General features: G+C 42.0%; 2 protein-coding genes across 2 annotated transcripts in view; one reads left to right on the top strand and one right to left on the bottom strand.

Moving 5' to 3' along the window:
- The window catches only part of GPR176 (G protein-coupled receptor 176), a 32,899-nt gene extending 32,074 nt beyond the window's left edge, over positions 1–825 (bottom strand). Inside the window, exon 1 of the mRNA XM_063117720.1 lies at positions 483–825. Coding sequence (XP_062973790.1) covers positions 483–708 — 226 coding nt within the window. The 5' untranslated portion in view covers positions 709–825. The remainder of the gene's footprint in view (positions 1–482) is intronic.
- Positions 826–8,675: 7,850 nt separating this feature from the next.
- EIF2AK4 (eukaryotic translation initiation factor 2 alpha kinase 4) overlaps positions 8,676–22,908 on the top strand; it is a 52,571-nt gene continuing 38,338 nt past the window's right edge. Inside the window, exons 1-7 of the mRNA XM_063117719.1 lie at positions 8,676–9,108; positions 13,865–13,980; positions 14,914–15,016; positions 17,054–17,227; positions 18,472–18,552; positions 21,611–21,759; positions 22,445–22,560. Of these exons, the coding sequence (XP_062973789.1) occupies positions 8,947–9,108; positions 13,865–13,980; positions 14,914–15,016; positions 17,054–17,227; positions 18,472–18,552; positions 21,611–21,759; positions 22,445–22,560 (901 nt within the window). The 5' untranslated portion in view covers positions 8,676–8,946. The remainder of the gene's footprint in view (positions 9,109–13,864; positions 13,981–14,913; positions 15,017–17,053; positions 17,228–18,471; positions 18,553–21,610; positions 21,760–22,444; positions 22,561–22,908) is intronic.

Below are 22,908 nucleotides of genomic sequence, written 5' to 3'. Positions count from 1 at the left end.
ATCGTTTGTACAGTGAAAAGTGCAGTATAAAGTTTTGTTTTTTAAATGTACACTTATACTATTGCCCCATTGCCCCAAATATCATAATCTTTTATACTGAAAATATCCTTTCTATTGAAAAAAAAATAAGGGCACACAAACTTATTTCTTCTTTAGTGTAAGTTCGTAAAGAAGATTTATTGCAAACAAGGCATTTGCTTACAACAGTCAACAGTCAAGAAAAACTGACACAATACAAGGTATTCATTCTAAATCAGCTTTTTTTTTACACCCAATACTAAGTGTAGCCTGACACAGTGTGTGTTTATCTCGGAGAGACATCATAAAGCTGGGTTGTGATGTCTATGGCTTTGCTAAAGGAAAATCAGAAATAATGACTGTCCTGGGTGTCTTTCTCTGTAGACCTCACCTTGTAAACAAGCCCAAAACACACGCCCCCCCCAAAAAAAGGGGGGGAGAACCCCGCAACTGTGTTTACTTACCTAGCAGGGAACCTATAAAGATGACAACTTGCACAATGGTAGTAAAATGCCGGTACGTTTGTTCTTCCCTATATTCCTCGTCTTCCGAAGTCCCCATCCCATGGATGCTTCTGTTGATCCCCACGATGTGTGCCCCGGATGCGTTCAACGCGGGGGTGACAGCCTGATAGTGCCCACCCCCACGTTCATTTTCGTTGACTGGCACCCAGCTTGCATTGTACCCCATGGCGAAGGGGGTGGGAAAGAGATCTTCCTTCCTTCTTTACCTATCAGTCACCCCGTAGAGCTCCAAGGCTTCGGACTAAACAAAGCCCGCCGCCAGGAACTGCTTCTGCCAATACAGCCAGCTCCACGGCGCTTCCACGAACATCTCTGGATCCTGGGGAGCAGCAGCTCTGACTTTTCATGTCTCGATCTTGGAGAATCGCGTTCACGAAAACAAGGGGCCCGAGGCAGCGGGCTTGTCCCTGGCACTCGGTTGTTGTCCCATATTCCCGGCTCCCCCGGGCGCCGCGGCGCGTGTCAGCGATCCGCGGGCATCAACGAAGGCAAAACGCCACCCATGCCACCTCCCGCTTCTCCTCCAGCGACGGCAACCCGCCGGCCTCCAAAGAGGGCATCGCTTTCGACTTGGAGCTCTTTCTTCCCGTGTCAAGGCTTGGCCTCAGCTGTCACATCCTTGCGAGAGGGAGAGAACCGCGAAATCCCGCGCGGGCCTTTTTGTTTTTGTTTTTTTTTAAGAGCGCGGCTTCGAATTAAACGCAGGAAGGAGCGCCTGACTAAGCGCGGCCACCTTGTTTGCGCTTGAACAGCTCTGTAGATGTGCCGCTTCACGGACTGCAGAGTTGCACCGCGGGAACTCTGCGAAGCCTCGTCCGCGCAGGGAGCCGCCTCGTTTGCTCTCGGGACCGGCTGCTCGCTGCCTTTTTCAGAGACCGACCGAGAGCGTGCGGATCACATGACCCTCAGCGGCGGGCCCTGATTGCTTTTAGTGGCCGCCATCTTGCCTTTTGGAGCTGTCCCTTCGTTCCATATCTGTGGAAAACCACCGTGAGGGACAATGGCTTACAGGATTTAGAAAGTTTATAGAAGTCCTTTAAGTAGCTGTGCATGTTAAATGGACAATAAAATCCCATTATGCTGGGATTTTATTGTTGAATAAAGAATGGAGGGTTTAATAAACTTCACAACTTGCAGTACTTGACAACTTTTTAGGGCTAACACTACCTTCCCCCTGCAAAAAGGGCATGCCATACACATGTACACAAAGCTTTTTTAAAAATGTGTATAAGCAAAGTAGGTAGGCAGATCATTGGTTGTCTAATATGGATGTGAGCCTGCATGGTCTTCATTTTTTGCAAATGTCGACTAGCAACCTATCGGCACTGAAATCAAACCATGTTGGCTAGGAACATTGGGGCCTTAGCTAGACCTAAGGTTTATCCCAGGATCATCCCGGGTTCGTCCCTGCCTGAATGCTGGATGCCCTGTGTGGCACTTAGATGAACAGGTTTGACCTCAGGACAATCCTGGGAGAAACCTTAGGTCTAGCTACGGCCTGTGTCTTAACTTAATTGGCTCTCAACTATATATGGTTGCATGCTCCCTTCTTCTCCTTGGGGCAATCCCTACAGCTTTGCACGAGGGAAAAGGATGCTCAAGATATCTATAGTGAAAAGGCTACAGCAGGTAGCAGATTCCAAGGGACTTCATGCAACATCCCTCTCCTGCTGTACCCTGATTTCCATTTAACTCCAGCTAGAAAATGCAAGACAAAAGACTGAAGCAGTGGTGGGAAAAGATAGCAAGGTTACAAGGGGAAGGCATCATCATCTAGATACCGCCCCCTATAATTCCATGAATGAGGCAGGCTTGATGGCATAATAAAAGCCTCACCTGGAAACAATTTATGTTAGCCTGCAGAGGGGTCAAAGCTCTGATGGGCATCTCATTTCAAAAATTCCTAGAGAGAGATCCCTAGTACCAGGAGAGATTATCCTGTCATTAGCACCCATTAATGAAATCCAGTTTTACAAAAGGTGGCCTATCAGAACAAGCAAAGAAGAGTGCCCTGCAGTCACCATCCCAGAGAAAGATACTACGGTTGATTGGTGGCAAATTCTGCAGAGAAGTTTAGAAGAATCAGCCCCTCTGTTTTTCTCGACATACACCATCCATCATGATGACCTACCCATTTCTGTTCCAAAACTGGGCCAGAAGTCAGATTGAAATGGCCCCCAAAAAACAGTACCAACTTGGAATATCTGGAGCAGAACCACCATCCCATTCAAATCTAGTGCCCTGACCTGTACAAAGGGTTTTCAATCCATACTCACCATTGTTTATGAGTTCTTTAGACAACATGACTCTTCACTTTTGCTCGTGTGTCTAACCAGATTTTTTTTTTTTTTAGAGCAGGGAGGCTGTTAATCTGCTGTATCTACTTTCCATTTCGTTGTAGAATTTAGTGTTTCTTTTCCTGATTTCCTGCTTCATAACCTGTAGGTGGCACTATGATATAGTAGAATAGAGCAAACACACAAGAGGAAATTGTGCTTTCTTTTGTTTTCTTTATTAAATGCTGCATTTGCTAGTTAGACCTAGAGGGTCACAGTGTCATCTAAAGAACCTGTAAACAGCCGTGAGTAGAGAATGACAATGTCTCATGTAGAAAAGCCCATGTGACATTTAATTATGAAAGTGAAAGAAAGTGCAACTTCCTCTTGTGTATTTGTGCTATTCTGCTATACCACAGTGCCACCTAGAAGTTATGGAGTGGAAAAGCAGGACAGGAAACGCTCGTTGTGTAGTGCTTGGATCTCAGTTCTATTATGAAAATGAAAGTAGATGCAGCCACTTAACAGCTTCGTGTTGAAACAGTCAGCGTGCCCTGGCATCAAACCCAAAGACTGGAGTAAATCTCTAATATAAATACCTTTGTGTTGAAATGGTCAACATGCCCTGGCATCAAACCCAAAGAGTGGAGTAAATCTCTAATATAAACAAGGGAAGAAAACAGGAGATCTCTAATCTGGTGGAATGTGAAACTGTCATGGATCTGTGTGACGTTTGTACAGGAATTAAATGCATTTATTTATTGCAACAGTAATGTAATCTGGAAGTAGTTACACTAGGAGTAATCAAACATCTTGGGTCTTTCAACCCAAATATAACTACATTCCTTTCATTAGTAAAAATATTATTTTTAAATGAACATAAATTCTAGTACCTGCTATAATCTTAGCTTTTGCCATATTGATTACAAGTTCAGTGACTGAAATAATAACAGTTGGTGCTGCATTAAGAGGTTAATTTAATAAAGGGAAAGACTTTGCAGTTAGAAATTTGTAGTAACTGACAATGGTTTCTTTAATTCCATTCAGTCCATGTTTAATACAAATTAATACTTAGATATTAAAATAAATAAATACATTGCTTACCCATAAGGAAAGGAACTATGAAGCTTTGAACATACTAATATAAAGATGAAATAACAGCTACAGAGGCTTATAACATGAATGTTATAATTTAGGTATTTTGTAATTATGAAGCAATGGAGACAGGATAACAACAGGGACATATAATAAAGTTCCCTGCACTGATAGAATTAAAAGTTATGTTTTTATTCCCATAGGTGCACATTACTATTTAATTTATAGGTGCATCCAGTACTGTTTTTGCAGTGGCAGAAAGCGTGTTAGCTTGCACTAGGCTGGGCACTTGAGTTTCATCTAGCTACCCTAATTACTATAGTCCCTCTGCCCCCTGGAAAGCTGCTCCTGAGAGTTGGAGAATTCTCTGAAATGGTATGGGATATGGTATGGAAGTGGGGGGGGGGGGATCAGTGAAAATACGATGCCTTGCTTTGCATGAGGAGAAATGCTTTCCTAAAACAAAAACACAGCCAGCATTACCCTTATGTAGCAGTAGTAAAAATCCAGTTTGGGCAGAATAACCTAGTTTTAGTGAATTGCATTTTCCATCCTTTTCCCCAAGACAAATTTCCATGGCAAGGGTGAAAGGCTAACACTGTCATTTCAAATGTTAACACCATTTATTTTCCCCAAACTGGAGATAAATCTGTTAAAAGTATGAGGTAGACCGTACTTTATTGCAATATAAAGAGCACTGCAGTACTTTTGGCAACTTTTCTGTCATGTGAGAGTTTTTGCACATGTGTAACTTAATACCAATGCTCTGATTGGTATGGAGGCCTCATCTTGAGTATTGTGTCCAGTTCTGGGCACCACACTTCAAGAAGGATGCAGACAAGCTGGAGCATGTTCAGAGGAGGGCAACCAGGATGATCAGGGGTCTGGAAACAAAGCCCTATGAGGAGAGACTTGTTTAGCGTGGAGAAGAGAAGACTAAGGAGAGACATGATAGCACTCTTCAAATACTTGAAAATTGGTCACACAGAGGAGGGCCAGGATCTCTTCTCGATCATCCCAGAGTGCAGGACACGGAATAATGAGCTCAAGTTACAGAAAGCCAAATTCCGGCTGGACATCAGGAAAAATTTCCTGACTGTTAGAACAGTACAACAATGGAACCAATTGCCTAGGGAGGTTGTGGGCTCTCTCACACTAGAGGCATTCAAGAGGCAGCTGGACAGCCATCTGTCAGGGATGCTTTAAGGTAGATTCCTGAACTGAGCTGGGGGTTGGACTCAATGGCCTTATTGGTCCCTTCTAACTCTACTATTCTAGGATTCATCAGAAGTTTTAACTGAGCTTTACCTTCATGGAATGTCCTAGAAAGAGTTATAGGTACATTTGGATATAACCCTATATGTTTGCATGGGTGCAAAGACTCACATTCCAGCTTTTTGAAATACTGTTATGAAGAAACAAGTAGAAAAACTGTTAATCTCAACTTCAGCAGAGCTCAATAGCCTTTGGAATTATAAAAGCTACTTTTGGCACTTGGTAGGCTGCATGGCATGAAAGGCTGGAGCAGGATCTACACTACTGCTTTAAAATGGTTTATAACAGTAGTGACAACTGTTGGGGCCCAGGACACACTCCATATAAAGTTTTCAAACTGTTTTCAAAGTGTCATATCCTTCCATAGTGGCATGCTGACCCAATAATTTGTGTGTGGTATTGTGCTGTCACTTTAAGAAGTTTAGCCCAGCACCTGAAATAAAGTCAATCTTGGAGGGGCCTATCTGGCCAGAATGGGTAAAGCAGTCAAGAAAAGTAATTATACCATGAGGTTATGAGCATCTAGTCACATACTCGGGTCAAGATTTAGCAATATGATTTAATCAGCCACACTACATTAAGTGTGTTATTATTAGATTGGGCACATTAATTAGAAACTGGACAATGAATACATAAGGTGATCAGGCGGAGATTCCCACTGCTGTTTACAAAGAAAAAAGGCTTTCCCCGGTTCGGCCCAAGCAGATCATTTATAAATAGTCTCAAATTACTCTTCCTTCCTCCCATTCCTGAACACAAGGCTTTAGGATTGTGACCTTCAGAAACATAGTTGAATTCCATACAACCCTGGAGCTGCATTCAGAAGGGGGAGAGGGACATAAGACTATAAGAAGTGCCATGCAGGATCAGACCTAGGATCGAACCAATCCAGCACTCTGTTCACACAGTGGCCAACTAGCTGTCGACCAGGGACCAACAAAGCAGGACACAGTGCAACAGCACCCTCCCACCCATGTTCCGCAGCAACTGGTGCACCCAGGCTTACTGCCTCGGATACTGGACGTAGAACACAACCATCAGGGCAAGTAGCCCTCTCCTCCAGGATTTTATTCAACCCCCTTTTAAAGGTGGCCATCACTCCATCTTGTGGTAGTGAATTCCATAATTTAACTATCATTTGTCCTGAATCTCCCACCAATCAGCTTCATGAGATGACCCCGGGTTCTAGTATTTTGAGAGGGAGAAAAATGTCTCCCTATCCACATTCTCCACATGATGCATAATTTTGTACACCTCCATCATGTCTCCCCTTAGCCTCCATTTTTTCCAAGCTAAACAATTCCAGCTGTTGTAACCTTCCTTCATAGGGAGATGCTCCAACCCTTGATCATTTTAGTTGCCCTTTTCTGCACTTTACCAGCTCTATAATATCTTTTTTTAGGTGTAGTAACCAAAACTGTACACAGTATTCTAAGTGTGCTCGCACCACAGATTTGTATAAAGAAAGTATGATACTGGCAGTTCTATTCTCAATTCCTTTTCTAATAATACCAAAGGAAGTGAGGCAGGTGGCTACTAGGAGGAGGGCTTTCTCCGCTGTGGCACCCCGGCTGTGGAATGAGCTCCCCAAAGAGGTCCGCCTGGTGCCTACACTGTACTCCTTTCGTCGCCAGCTGAAGACCTTTTTATTTTCTCAGTATTTTAATACTAAATTTTAACTTAAATTTAAATTTTACTGTTCTAACTCTGTATTTTAATCTTATGTCAATTTTTGCTGCATGGTTTTATCCTGGTTGTGCTTTTATACTGTATTTTGTATTTGTGTTTTTAGACTGTTGGTTGTTTTATTATGGTTTTAATTTTTGTGAACCGCTCAGAGAGCTTCAGCTATTGGGCGGTATAAAAATGTAATAAATAAAACATGCCTTCTTTATAGTGGCTGCACACTGGCTTGTCATTTTCATTCCCCCCCCCCCCAACGTGCATCACTTTGATGTCTATGGCAGCAGTCACTGAGTTACTCAGGGCGGTGGGGTGTCTAATTTTATCAGGATAATAGTGCTGGTGGAAAGGGTTATGCCTCCCTCCCCTAACTCACAGCTGCCATTTGCTAAATAGATGGAAGATCCAATCATAGATCTCCATCATCTCGGTGTCAGAAACGGTGGGCAGATTTTGCTCTCACTTCATCATGGTCCCCAAGTACAGCACAGATGGTAGCTATAGACATATGGGGAGAAGTAAAGGGGTGCACTCGGAGACGTCATTGGGGTGGGAGTGAAACCTGTTCCCTGTCCCTTGTGTTCCCAGTCATTAGGAGTCAAGCCTGTTCCTGTCTGCATTACCCCATCCTGGAAAACACAGGAAGGTTACAAGAAGGCATTGTTTGAAAGCCCGGTACAATTCCATAAATGAGGCACAGTGATGGTCCCATAAAAGCCTTGTCTGGAAGCACCCAATAAACAGCAAGTACTGAGAAAAACACCATAAAAGTAGTTTGGGAGGAAATGGAATACCGGGGGAGAATTAGTAACAAGACAAGTGCCTCATGCGTGAGCCACACATTATAGTACAGGGATAAAATGCTACTGTAGATTGGCTCCAACAGTCTAGATAGTTCAGCATTCTGGTTCCACAGTGGCCAATCTCATGCCAATGGGATATCCACAACCAAAACATGAGTGCAAGAACACCCTTTCTCTCATATACCTTAGCGATGCATAAGAACATAAGAAGAGCCATGCTGGATCAGACGAAGGGTCCATCTAGTCCAGGGTTCTGTTCACAGTGCCCAACCAGCTGTAGACCAGGAACCCACAGGCAGGAAATGGCACCCTTCTGCCCATGTTCCCCAGCAACTGGTGTATATGGGCTTACTGCCTCTAATACTGGAGGTAGCACATAGCAAATAGTCATCAGGACTAGTAGCCATTGATAGGCTTCTCCTCCAGGAATTAATCCAATATATTTTATATGTTTATCATGACTAGCAGCCATTGATAGCTATTTAAAGGAGTTATCATAAAAAGTGAGGGGACTACCACCTCAGTAATTTAAACCCCGCCATGGGCCCAATTTTTTTAGGGGCTGCTGCACTATCTGGCAGCTGTTTTGTGCTACTGACCCCTCCAGTGGTGGTGCCATTCGCTCACCATATACCCATTTGAAGTGAGGATTTCTTTTAGATCAGCTTTTCCCAACCTGGTGCCCACTAAATGCTTGGGCTTCAACTCCTATCAGCCCCAGCCAGCATGGCCAATGATCAGGAATACTGGGGGTTGTAGTCCAAAATATGTGTAGGGCAGTTAGATTGAAGAAAGCTATTTTAGGGTGTAATCCTAGGCATGCTCAGTTAGGAGGAAAGTCCTACAACTCCCAGCATGCCTCATCATTTGCAGCTAGGCTGGGGCATGCTGGGAGTTGTAGGTTTCTTTTTCCTAACTAAACATGCATTGGGTTGCACCCTTAGGTGGCGGCGGCGGTTGTGGGCATGTAGAGGAACCAGAAGAAAGGTTGCGAAGAAGGAGCGCGGGGCCTGGTTTGCACAGCAGTAAATGCACGGGAGGGGTGTGTGCGTCAACGAAAGGCCTATGCAAAACAGCGCCTTCGCTGTTTTCGTTCCCGTCACGCTCTCGCCAGGGGCAGCACCGGCATTTGGCGGGGCCTGCAAGCAGGACGGAAGAGTTGCTGGGTGCCGCCCACCGCGGTTCAACGGTGAACGGCAGGCTAGAGGGGCAGAGGCCTGGCGCTAAGGCGCTCGCCTCCCTTCCTCCGACTTTTCCTTTCTCGGAGCTGCCATGGCCCGGGTAAGCGGAGTCTGGCAGCCGCGGGCCGAGGCTGCCGAGGCGTCCCCGGAGCAGCCCGAGAGCTACCAGCTCCGCCAGGAGAACGAGCTGCAAGTGCTGGAATCCATCTACGGGAGGGACTTCCAAGACTTGCGCCTTGGCCAGCCCTGGAAGGTAACGCGAAAGAAAGCTGTTCCGCTCCCGTCTCTCGTGGGAATAACGGGTGCTTAAGGAGGCTGCCTCCTTAGGGTTTTCTCAATTTGGCCCTTGGGGCTTCCTCATCTGAGGCTGTTGAATTTAAGCTCTCGCCTGCCTGCCCGACTAGCCCCAGTTCTTGTTTTTACCTTTTGTTTTCTAAGGTGGTCCGCTCGAGAGCATTTACCATCTTCGCGTGACTTTAACCACCGAGGCCTTTTGCATTCCTAATTAGGTTGGTTGAAAGAGTTGTGTCTGCGTTTAGCTTTTCGATGCTTGTTTTCTCGTACCACGGGAAGCTTAGAATCCGCATTCCTTTGCTGCGTGCGAAACAGGCAACACGGGAAGTTGCAGCAATTCGTGTCAGGTATGCAGGAACTTGAGGGCTTGTTTTATTTGTAGTGGCCGCTCACCCCCAAAGCAAACTGCATGGCAGTGGCCAGACATCCGTGTGGCAGTCTGCTGTATTTAAACAGTTCACAGCATGGAGCACTGGCTGCGCAGAAGCAATTTCATTTATTTATTTATTTATTTAAAACATTTATATCCCGCCCTATATCATTAAGATCCCAGAGCGGCGTACAGATAAAAACATACAGTATAAACAATAAATATGTACAGTTAAAAACAAATTAAACCATGATCCAAGTTAAAACAATATATAATTTAAAAGCAGTTAAAACAATGTGCCAGTGAGTTTAACCATCAAAGGCGTTGTTAAAAAGCCTTGTTTTTACTTGGTGTCGAAATTCAGTCAATGTTGGCGCCAATCGGGCCTCCAAGGGAGGGCATTCCACAATCGGGGTGCCACAACAGAGAAAGCCCTCTCCCTTGTCCCAACATAGCGTATATGTTGCATTAATGGGATGCGGAGAAGGGCTCCTCCAACAGATCTAAGGTCTTGGGCAGGCATATAGAAGGAGAGGCGCTCTCTCAAGTATTTCATGTGGCATCTTTACATGAAACTGGCCTTAATAGTTATGTTGGAGGTGACAATTATTCGAAGTTTAACTGAATCTTCAGTTTTGTGTGCCACGCAAAAGGCCCGTTTGATACTGTTTAGTTGGCTGTTTGGCTTCGGGACTGTTATTCCCTCTATTCTTATTGTAAAACTCTCCAAGTAATCATTTGATAAAATTGTGGTATATAAACGTAAAACAAACAAGCAAATAGAAACCCTATGGCAGAGGGAATGATTTCAGACTTCAGAACTGGCTACCTAGAAGAGAATTGGCGAATACCTAGAAGATAGTTCCTCTGTTCTAGACTTATGTGGATCTCTAGAAATATATATTTCTTTCCCACATTTTCTCGCGTTCTTCATTGCTTTAACGTTGATTTCTGGGATACTCTAGGAATATATGTTTCTTTTCATATTTCTTCATTGCTGTAACATGTCAGGGTGAAGGCTAGCTTATTATCCCTTTTGTGAGTACGGACACTTTGGGGAGGCAAAGAAGTGACCAAGCATGAAATGCAGAGTTCCAGGGAAATGCATTCATCAGGTCACCAATAATGACCAATGGCCATACCTTTTGATCTGGCAAGCACACCATTTGGAAGGGGGTGTTGTTCATCTCCCTTATTGCGGTGAGCTTCAGAAATACTCTCAATAGCAGAAAAAATTCTAGATGCTTTCCACCTACCTCCAAAGCTCAAGCATGCCTGCAGAGATAAACCTCCCTCCTTTCCCCAACTCAACCTGAGAATCCACCCTTCACCCAGTTTGCAGGAGAGATGGAATGTCAGTTGTGCTCTGGTAACTGGCTACCAAAGTCAGCCAAAATTTTCAGATTCCTCTCACAAGTCAGATTATCACAAACTTGCACAACTTGTGATTTACCAAGCGTAATGCATTCTGTCAACAATTATTGTAATTTAAGGGAATTGTCAGGAACCTAGATAGCAAACCAGGAAATTAATTGAATTCCTGGTTGACTGTCATTTGGGATTACTTTCAGCTTGTTGGATCACAATTTGTGATAATGTGAGCCTATTTATTTATTTATTACATTTTTATTTATTTATTACATTTTATACCGTCCAATAGACGAAGCTAGTGTACACAACAGATTTTTGGAACCTACCTATTCCAGAAATTATACCATTAGTAGGTATTGTTACTGCAGTAAAAGTTAAAGTGATATATAAATCTAGGAATATGAGGCCTCTCTAGCTATCTCAGCAAACACAATAGTGATCTTCACAAAACCTTTCTACTAATATAGTTATAGATATTTTAATATAGGAAAACCTGCACTATATTTGTAACTTTTGTACTATGGTGTTAACTACTAGGAATTAATTAACCCTTGTGGTTTAATTAATTTCTAGATTTTGCATTACACATGGCTGACTTTAGAGAAACTTAACAGTACATTAGGATTATCACTGTTAGGGCCTTTTCTATTGCAGAATTGATTATACAGTCGTGATTTAAATTAAATGTCTCTAGTGTGCATGATCTAGCTTTTTGCTTTTCCCTCCTGAGTTTTGTTTGAGAAACATGGGTCTGTGGTTATTTGTAAACATCATTTGCTTTCACCAAAAGTGAGCAAGTGAGATAATAAGTATCAAAGGGAATTGTCCTTCTTTGCTTCTCCCAAGTGCTGCTGCTAAACTGTGATGCATCTTGTGTATGGTAAAAATTAACACCAGAACCTATTTTGCATGCTGTTACATTAAGCATAATTAGTAGGGTTATTATTCATGCTAGTTTCACCAAAAGACTCTGCCATTATCCCAAGACATTTGTGTGCGACACTTGATACAGTTCCCCTTCACTTGTGTTGTTAAATGTAATCTGTTCATGATTTCCATTGAATATTTTTCCCTTGAATATTTATTATTTATTAATTACATTTCTATACCGCTCAATAGCCGGAGCTCTCTGGGAGGTTCACAAAAATTAAAAACATTCAAAGTATAAAACAACAGTATAAAACCATAATATAAAACACAATATAAAAGCTCAACCAGATAAAAACAGCAGCAATGCAAAAGTACAAATTTAAATAAAAATGTTTTTGTTGTTTGTTATTGCTATTGGGTTGGACTTTTTCTTTTCTGTTATACTTTCTCTTTTTAAATTGCAAATATATCTAACAAAAGAATAATCAAGTCAGTCAGTTGATAATTACATTAACAGAAATTCAGCACTCATATCTTAAATATATGCATTAATGTAAGTAGTCCATATATCTGAATAGATAGCCAAAAGAAATTGATGACTGAAGTTTATGTCCAAAGGTAGACAGAGCAGTAAGGGTTGCAACCTACAAAGAAAAATCCTCCTGTCTACAAGACAAACTCCTATACTTCTGACAACCTCAATCTAAAACATTGTAACCAGACATAACCTGCCCCTTCCAGGAAAAGAAATGGCTTAAGAAAAAATAATTTGCTACCTAAACTTAAAAAGAATTTATTTCTAGAGATGTCAGTCAGTTTTTTTAAAAATCTGGCATTTAAACAATTGAATTCTTAAATCTATTTCAAGAAGGTTTTTTCTTGAGCCACCTAAATAATGTAGGCAGCTTCAGATGGCAGAAGAAATTGCAGTTTGAGGCCGCATGCCCTGGGTACAGGCTAGGAAGAAAGGCACTTCATTTCTTTTATTTCTTTAATCAGACTTGGCACATGGATGCTGAAGATACTGCACAGGTGCTACAGATGTACCACAACACCCTTCAGGAGTTTTGTTTGCCCTACCTTTGCTTAAAACCTATATTTGATTAGATCACATTGATTAAATCCTTTAAAGTGTGTTTATATCAGCCATGGTCACACAAACTTACTATTGATTATAAAAATATTGGCTGAGTTCGGATGACACACTAATCAACGGTTGTTTCCCATTCTGTTCCTATTCCCCCCCCCCCCCCGGATTAGCGTGTCGTCCGAACTCAGCCACTGACAACTTACTTTTTTCCAAATTGCCAACATCTCATAGGGAGACTTGTTTAAAATAACGTGGTTACTCAAAAGCCGGTTTGTAGGGTTCTGTTACGCTTTAGCACAACCAAGAAACAGAATTCATAGCAGCATTGTGAAAATGCAGGACTTTCCCCAACCTTAAAACAAAAAGAGTAGAATAAAGCTTACAAAGCAATGGAGAGGCCCTGGAGAATGATGACATCATGTAAAGAACCTGCAAACTACCGTGAATGAGCAATCACAAGCGCGGAATAAAAGCCTCATGTAGAGATTCCCATAGAAGAGTCCCAACCTTTCATTCTGCTGCAAGGACTCTTCTACCAGTGCAATGTTGGTGAAACAGCCAGGATATTGCATCGATACAGCAATTTTTCAAAAGTATACCTGAACTGTTGCTAAGGTGGCAAAGAAAATGAAGATAGGGAGTGACAACATTAAACACTATTCTATTCATGTCAATAGAACTGATGAGTTCCATGCTCTGTTATAAAGTTATGACCACATAATATGATGTTTAACTTAAAAGTAAGTATTAAAATGCAAAGCCATGTATCCCAAACAATCTGGATGCTGTCTACATATAAGATATTAACAAGAGGTAGTAGAGCACTGGTGTATATTTTTTAACTTTATATTTATACCAATCTTTAGAGCAGTGAATATGAGCTAAACATAGCCTGAAAAAGTAAAAAGAACCATAATCCAATTCAGTTAGGATGCAGAATTGTAAAACCTTCAAGCTCTTTCTTATTTTCTCCCAGTAGCTATTAACTCCTGGTGGTTGTTTTTAATGCTTCAGGTACGACAGTCTCCAGAAATCAATCTAGTTTTGCGACCGCAGGGCTTAACTGGTGACCATGAAGTCTATGCCAAAGTTGACTTGTGGGTCAAGTGTCCCCAAACCTACCCTGATATGTGAGTAAATAATCTATACTGTACTTTCCTAAATAAGAAAAATAACATGCCTGCCCAGTTTTTGTTCCCATTTAAATGAATGTGTTCCACTGAAATTAGATATGGAAATAGTTTTTATCTGTGTAAATCTATTCAAAGCATGTTTCTGAATGCACAGGATAACTGAAGTAATGATGGAGATTGCAGGTCCAAGTCAAGTTGGCAGAAGTCATGTTGAGATTACAGCAGTTCTTTGTGCCAAACAAACAGAAAATAAATATGGCTCAAACTTTATTCTGAGCTGCTTTTAATTATGATGAACTTATTAAAATGTTAATGTCTTATATTGCTTTCGTTGGCTGTAATATGAGTGTCATGCAAGCTTTTGAAATGATTTAATTTTTATTGTATTGTATTGGAATTGTATTTATTCTTTTTAAGATGGCTTGAGAGAGTTTTGTCCTAAAACAAAGGTGGACAACTTTGTGAGGTCCAGGGGCCATTTTCACCCGCTGAGCCAGTCTCACACACACACACACACACACACACACACACACACACACGCACACAGTGGCGCCAGAAGAGAAAAAAAGGCACCAGTAGCTGTCAAAATTAGCTTGATTGCAAGCTATTTTTGACTCCTGTGGGGCACTAAAATGGTCAAAATTAGCTGGCAAATGAGCTAATTTTGACCCTTTTGTCACTCTGTAGCCACTATGGATGCCTTTTTAAAAAGGTTTGTAACCAAATTTGTGGGGGTGGGGGGCACATGTTACTCATTCCATCTCTAAAAGGTGGCCTAGAGGTCCTTAAAATAAATGAAAAGTGTACTCTTTCAGAGTAGGATTATTTATTTGGATGATGTAGAGTGAGGGGTACAATGCTGTAATATAATTTATGTAGGCATTTGTAAATCTCAAATCTCCTCTCTTGTGACTTATGTCTTCCCTATAGTGTTCCAGAAATTGAGCTTAAAAATGCAAAGGGCTTGTCAAATGAAAACATTAACTTGTTAAAATCCAGGCTAGAGGAATTGGCAAAAGAGCATTGTGGAGAGGTAAGTTTGTTAATTTTGCCCTTGGTATTGAACAACATACAAGTGGCTTTTCAATTGGAATGTGACATGCTGTGTTTGTGTGTGTGTATCTTTATTTATCAAGTACCTGAGGGCAGCGGTTGTGTTCTTGTACTGAGAACCTCAGCTCCTACTGATAGCTATTTCTGTGACATTGTCTGTGAGATTGTGAACTTTGAGCCATGAGGTCTCTTTCTATTAATCATGACCTCTGCAAGAGTAACCCAAATGTGTCTAACCTTGCTGGAACAAAGGTTGTCATATCCTTTCCTGTGCTCTACATGGGTTTGGCAAGTACCTGCTCCCCTAGGATGAGGCCTTGGAACACCCTTCTTGTAAGGTTTGTGACCCATATGAATATGAGTAGGCACAAACCTTACACGATGCAACAGAGCAAATGATTTTGCAGCGTTTTAGAATATGTGGACAGCCTGCACAAGGAGAGAAATCTTTCTCAGAATGCTGTTGTCCACATATAGAAGGCAATGGAAATGCGTGAGGAGGGGCTGGGGCTGGGGCTAGTATGCCCACCTTCCTTGCGTGTTTAGCTTACATGGATAAGGAAAGCCTGAATGGGGATTAGGTTAGTCGCACCTTAGTTCCATTGAAGTAAATGGGACTAAAATTAGTAATGACTAACTTAGTATAAATCCAACTCATTATGTATAGTTTGCCTATTATTTTAATGTTTTGCTAGCTGAGCGGCAGAGCTTATGTCAGTGAGGGAGTAGACATCATATAGATTTCCACTGTTTGTAAGGTTAAGTCTGGAGTACCTGAGAGGAGGTGAAACAATGCAGTGAGACTGGTTTTTCCAAGAAGACCTGCCTATACCAGTCTACAAGCTGCTTTTTCCCTCCCAGGGGGCAGTTTGTTTGGTGATCTTTTTGTATGTGTTTTGTGATCTTTTGGTTGGCATAATAAAGGTAATACACTAACATGGGTTTTGGATTTTTTCTTACTTTCAGCATGGCTACCTTTGCTTTTTTTTGTTTAGTGGTTTTCTCTAATTGCTCTGCTAGCTTCCTTCATCATGCAAGTGAAGAAATAGGGTATACATGTGTAATATAAATAATCATGTAATATTAACAGTATCTAAATATTGTTATTGGACATTTTTCAATGATGTATGAAATAAACAAGTGATATTAGTTCTGTTCATATTAAACCCGTAGAGAAAGATGCACCTTTTTTCTATAGCAAATATTTACACCTTATTTTGTTATTTTATACTCTTTTATACTTTTATACTTTATATTTTATACTTTGGTTTTATAGTTTGAATGGTTTTAATTTTTGTGAACCGCCCAGGGAGCTTCAGTTATTGGGCGATATAAAAATGCAATAAATAAATAAATATTTATGTGAAATTATTTTTGGGATGCCTTGAAGGGTAAAACCTTCTCAAATTACGCAAGGCAGATTGCATCATTATAAGGAATTCATTGAATGTGGTTGATGGGTAAAGTTCTCCCTTTCACTAGCATTAGTGTTTACAGTATCATCTTCAGTTGTCTTCATTCTGACAGAATAGCTTTAATAGTGTTCCACATATATTTCTCAATGATTAACATGAATGTTGTTAAGTGGAGGTTTCTGATTAGTTTTTCTTTTTTGAAAGAAAGAAAAAGAAAAAAGGTGCTGCTTTTCTATTGTTCCATTCTGAAATGCATTGTTAAGAAATTATTTTGAAGCTTCCCTTTTACCAGCATGATTTAGACCCATATAAATGCAGTGCCAGAATGGTTTTTATGCATGGTTGCCTTTGGTGTCAAGGTATGCTGTCAGCAGAACCAGTTGGGGTTATCAGCACTGAATTACATGCAGAAAGGGCTCCTGACGCTACATTTGGGAGGACCAGTGCCGGTCTTGCTAGATAGCTTAAAAATAATAAAAAAAAGTTAAAAACAGTTGTGTTCTACTGAGATCAGTGGCACTTTGTCAGAGAAGTGCAATTAGGATTGGTACTTTTGTAAATGCTTTGGTTTATCAAATTTTGCATTTGCCATTCCTCCCCAGGTGATGATCTTTGAATTGGCAGCTTATACACAGTCATTTCTCAGTGACTACAATAACCCCCCTTCAAAATCTTTCCATGAAGAAATGCTGAAGAATCAACAAAAGGAGCAAGAAAGACTAGCCCAAGAAGAAGAGCGGCAGAAACAAGACCTTAAGAGGAAAGAAGAGGAGATGGTGGGAGCATCTTATATTTCTGTTTTCCTCACCTTACGTATGAACACCCAAACAGCCTCAGCCTGCAATCCTGAGCTATTAAGAGCAGTTCTTCAGCTGAAATCAGTGGGATGAGAATTGCATATGTAGCCTGTCATCCAACAGCGCTCTCTGTTTGTATATAGGAGCCAGTGTGGTGTAGTGGTTAGGAGATCTGTGTTCAAATCCCCACTTGGCCATAAAGCTCACTGGGTGGTTTTGGGCCGGTCCCTCTCAGCCAAACCTACCTCAAAGGGTTGTTGTGAGAAAAAATGGAGAGGAGGATCATGTAAGCTGCCTTTGGAGGAAAAAAGGCAGTATATACATGTAACAATAAATATAAAATAAAAATATATACCAAGCTTGTCTTTCCTGAAAAGCAGTCTGCTTACATGTTAAGCTGCATTTGAATTTCTGAAAGGATTTTAAAAATAGCTTGGTGTGGGGAGCTAGCTGCTAGTGGCCCTCTTTATTTTTAAAAACAAGTCATGGCCTACTGATCCTGAAGACGAAGGTCCACAAACGTTGCCTCAGCTTAGCAGCCAGCCATTATTTGTGATTGCCATCCATCCACACTATTCCTATGAGTCCTTTGGTGTACACAGAGGTCTTGAGAGGAAGCAAGGTCCATTCTCGTTTGTATGTAAAAGGTCATAAGCAAGCCTTTCTTCTGCTGCTCAGAAGGGAGTCCGGCTGTTTCTTACCTGCCCAAAAGCTGCAGTGGAAATGAGAACTCTGGGGTAAAGATCTGCTTGATGCTGCATGTGCTGCTCACCAATGGCCTGGGTGCACTCGCCTCTGGTGAGCTGGATTTGTGGATGCCTGCCTGTAGACCTAGCTCACATGTTCATCCAGATTATGTCCACTATGTATCCCTATCAATGTAAGAAGGGTGAACTCTTTAGCTGACCTATTGAACTTCTTTAAAGTTCTTGGCCCAGTAGTATATTGTTGTTGTTGTTGTTGTTGTTATTTCATCCATTTCATTCATTATTTCTGTAGTAGCCTGCTTTTAGCATGTAAATTAGAAACTTATTTTTTTCTTAATTCAGAAGCTCTGCTCTCTGAGAATGTTTTTCCTTCTATTTTTTTTTATCAGAACAATATTTTTATTATCTAAGAGTTTCTACATTTTCAATAGTCCTTTAAAAAAAGTTAAGAAATCCTTTCTTTAAACTTACTGAAATAAGGTTAGAGATCATTTCATTGCATTACATTTATTTCAGCAACGGGAAATTCTTGATGAGATTCAGAGAAGGGAAGAAGAAAAGAAAGAAGGAAGAAAAAGGAAAGAAATAGCAAAACAGGTATTTTTCTAAAATTCTCTTTTAGGATACCAGTATGGGCATCATCGTTCTGTAATCATTAGAACTCTTTATAAATTACTTTAAAACATGTGTCATCTCATTTTGGAGCAAGCAGGTGCAAAAATAAAGCATGTATTTCTCTGGGAAGGAGGCCAGTCAGACTTTGGCTCAGTTCACTTTTCTCTACTCAGTGGGAAAACTCCAGTCAGCATTGGAGTTTGTAGGGGGTACTCACCACACAACATGTTCAGACTCCACCGTTGAGCGGATGTGGCCTCCTGTGGAGTGGAGTAAAAGTCAACGCAGCGTTTGATTGACAGTTCCTCTGTCCTATCTCCTCCCCCAGTCCTCCTGATGGAAACCCATCAGCCATTGCTGCAAAAAAACAATCCCAGCAGCACTTTTTCCTTCTGCTGCTCTTGCCAGGGAACTCTGTGGCCACTGGGAAACTCCACTCCACTCAACAGGAAACTCCACGGAGCCATCCAGACAACATGAAACAACGGTTGTGCAGGAACTCTCCCCTGCACAGTGTGGAGATTCAGGTTGGAGTGGGTTTTTTTTTTAAAAAAAACACACCTCCACTGTGGGGTGGAGTTTTCCGTCCAGACAACACTTTCATCAACGGTGGTGTAATAACTCCACAGTGGAGTTGTTATACCACTGTTGAGAAAAGTGTGTGAACTGACCCTTTAAGTCATGGGTTAAGAACCGAAAGCGAGATTCCATTTTGGAGATGATCTTGGGTATTATGCACAGCCAGTAGTGGACCAGGCCACAGGCAATGTGGGCAGAGCTGAAAAATCCAACCCCCATCCAAATTCCACTTAGAGAAGCATCCTTTTTCAGTGCTCAGCAGAGAGAAGTACTTATTAGCTACTGATCAGAGATAAGAGCTTTTCTCTCCACGGCAGAGGGGCTGAGGCAATGGAAAGATACTGCCAACCTGCATGTAGGCCATAGGTTCCCTATCCCCAGTTTAAAAATTTTCTAGAGATGGCTCCAATTTGCATGTACCCTCCAAAATCTTTGTCAAACAATATATTCAACTGGTTTATTAACCTCCGAAAAGAAGATTAAGGTTGGGTGAGCAGTATGCATGTTCATTTCTCCCACAGCATGCTTTTTGCTGCCCTGCATCAACGGCGAGCTCTCTGAAGTGCTCAGGTACAAGTGGATAATTGTATCCCTGCTCCATGAGGGCTTGGGTTGACTGACAGTGAGGAGTAGGGGATTGGGAGTAGAGGACCAATGTTGCATCTCCCAGTCCCTGTTGGATGCCTGCCTGCAATTTGTGTGTACCAGTTTTAGTTTAGTGGATGTTGCACAAAAAGAGGCCACCAGTGAGGGAGGAAGCAGCAGTGAGGCGCCTCTCCACCGTGCCTGGGTCCAGCTCCAGCTGAGAGCCCCCTCCCTCCTGCTACCAACTGTCACTGCAGAGGCCACCAGTGAGGGAGGAAGCAGCAGCCAGGCACCTCTCCACCGTGCCTGGGTCCAGCTCCAGCTGAGAGCCCCCTCCCTCCTGCTGTCAGCTGTAACTGCTGAACTTTGCAACTAAGATTGTAGTGCCTGAGTTTGGTTTCCTTTTCCCCCTCCTCCTCCTCCCTCCCAATCCCCTTTCCTTTTGTGTCATGTCTTTTAGATTGTAAGCCTGTGGGCAGGAACTGTCAAGAAATACTTTTGTAAGCCGCCGTGAGAGCCTTTTTTGGCTGAATGGCGGCATAAAAATCATTAAATAAAAATAAATAAATAAATAAATAAATCTGTATTGATTTATCCATTACTTAAAGGCCCCAGATATTTTTGGCATACATTGTCCTCATGCAGAAGACTGACTGAGGGAACCTATGAACAGGTAGCACTGGGGGCTGCAGTGGAAAGGGGGAATTGGAGGAAATGGCTGCCTCCCCATCTTCCAGTGGGTAACCTCAACTGGATCCTGGTTCCCTGTGCAAATGGTAGGAGCCCTTCCATATGCGGAGAGGCAAGTCTGGATCAAACCCTTGTGACTTTGTGATCCTCTATACTGCTTCCCCAAATCTTTCTTCACTTCAAAAATGTGTCCACATGATTCTTCACCCAATCCCATTTCATTGGTAGTTTGTTCATTTTATTTTGGAAAGATTGTATATTTCAGTGTGCTAGTTTTCAGTCCACGTGCACAACAATTTACTTGTGTGTAGGGGTCCCTGCCTGCTCTCTCAATAAGCAACTTTGCAGTGACCGGTGTTCTTCACATAGTCCATCCTGACAACAGGAGTAATATTGCAGGGAAAATAATAATGTTTTTAATAATAATAATAATAATTTATTTATTACCTGCCTCTCCCTCTGTATCGAGGCAGGGAACAATATTAGATACAAATACCATAAAATACATATAACTGATTAAAACATATAAAACTAATACATTATTAAAATAACAGCCAGACATCTTAAAATTCGACTGGGTAGGCCTGCCGGAAGACGTCAGTCTTTATAGATTTTTTTAAATTCACAAAGACTGTTAAGTTGGCAAATCTCTCCTGGCAGGCCATTCCACAGTCTGGGAACAGCAGAGAGAAGGTCCTCTGGGTAAGAGCTGTCAGCCTAATTTTAGCTGACTGTAGTAAATTCTTCCCAGAGGACCTAAGTGTGTGGGGCGGATTGTACGGGAGAAGGCGATCCCCGCAGGTAACCTGGACTCAAACCAGACATGCTGACTGCTCATCTGAACCCTGGAAGTGGAACTTCAACCAGGGAAAGTACATATTCAGCTAATTAAAGCAGGGGCATTGAAAGTCAGCCCAAGGGCTGAATTCAATTTTGGGCTACATTCTAGTGGCGGCAAGGCTGAAGGTAAGGAGAGGGCCAAAGGCAAAATGGGGCAGGGAAAAATACCCCAAACGCCAATATATTTTAGTTTAAAGCTCCTCCTGCCAGAAACTAAGCCTTCGGAGAGAAATTTTAGAATAAGAAGGAAACTGCACCCAAGTTGGGAAACCACCAAATTATTGTGGGGCATGGGAGGAAGTAGGCGCTGCCGGGTGACGTTCAGAGCACCTTTCTGTCTTTCCAGGAGCGTTTGGAAAGTGCCACTTTGACCAACCAGGACAACAGTACCAGTAGAGATGCTGCAGGGAACAAAATAGCTGCCAGTTTAAATGGAGGCGTCACGGAACATGGAGGGAACAACAAATATCGTGCACATTCCACTGGGCGTTCAAAGTAGGTATCGCTATTCCTTTGAATGGGTTGGGAGTGTTTTAGGACAACTGCATGTTCGTACACACCGGGCCCGTTCAGAAGACACCTTAAACCATGGCTAACCACGGTGGTTAAGCCAGAAAGCCAAGCCGTGTTCAGAAGACACCTTAAACCATGGCTTTAACCATGGTGAATAAGGCCTTTTGCTTTATTTATTTATTTATTTATTTATTACCGCCCTCATAGCCAGAGCTCTCTGGGCGGTTTACAGAAATTCTAAAATTGAGATAAAAACAAGTATACAAAATTTAAAATTTTAAAACGCAGAACATATACACATAAAGCATTAAAAACCATTAAAAAAACTAAAGATGTGGGTGATTAAGATGTGCTGCCTTGTGCCTGGGCAAAGAGGAAAGTCTTAACCTGGCGCCGGAAAGATAGCAGCGTTGGCGCCAGGTGAGCCTTGTCAGGGAGATCGTTCCGTAGTCTGGGGGCCACCACTGAAAAGGCCCTGTCCCTCGTTGCCACACTCCGAGCCTCTCTCGGAGTAGGCACCCGGAGGAGGACCTTAGATGTTGAACGTAGTGACCGGGTATATTCACCGGGTTTATTCTCTGAAGACTGAATTAGGTTGTAATGAAGGGCTTTTATCGAATATATATGAGCAACTCAAAACAAAGTATGATTGATGCTTGCTTTATAGGAGAGAACGTCAGCATTCTGCATGCAGTACTGATGATTCTCCGGGAACTTCTGAAATTCTGTATTTCAACACCAGTGGTATTGGCCAGCTTAAGGTACACAAAGGAAAGTGCATAGGTACGTGAAACAATTACTATATATAAGAACTTTAGATGTATTTGTATTTTTCCCCACATAGAAATGAGGGGGAAGAAAAAGCCTAAGGAATAAAAATGGTCCTATATGTGGAATAACATGTGAATATTAGGGAAGGAGAAAGGCAGAAAGCACCATTCTGTGATTGCGACTTCACTTGGCAGTTTGACGGATCCAGTCCATTCATTTCTTGATTTTTTGCCATAATTAAATTTATATAATTATTTCCAAATCTGGTATTTCCTCATTTGTATCACCCTTAAAGAGTTTACGGTCAGTTGGTTTTGCTTTGTGCTTCCCACCATCGTTAGCACCAAATTAGGGCAAGAG

The sequence above is a fragment of the Elgaria multicarinata genome, chromosome 2 (genome assembly GCF_023053635.1).
Source record: "Elgaria multicarinata webbii isolate HBS135686 ecotype San Diego chromosome 2, rElgMul1.1.pri, whole genome shotgun sequence".
Lineage (NCBI taxonomy): Eukaryota > Metazoa > Chordata > Lepidosauria > Squamata > Anguidae > Elgaria > Elgaria multicarinata.
Note: the sequence above shows the minus strand (reverse complement) of the source record. Positions and strands in the feature narration are given on the sequence as shown.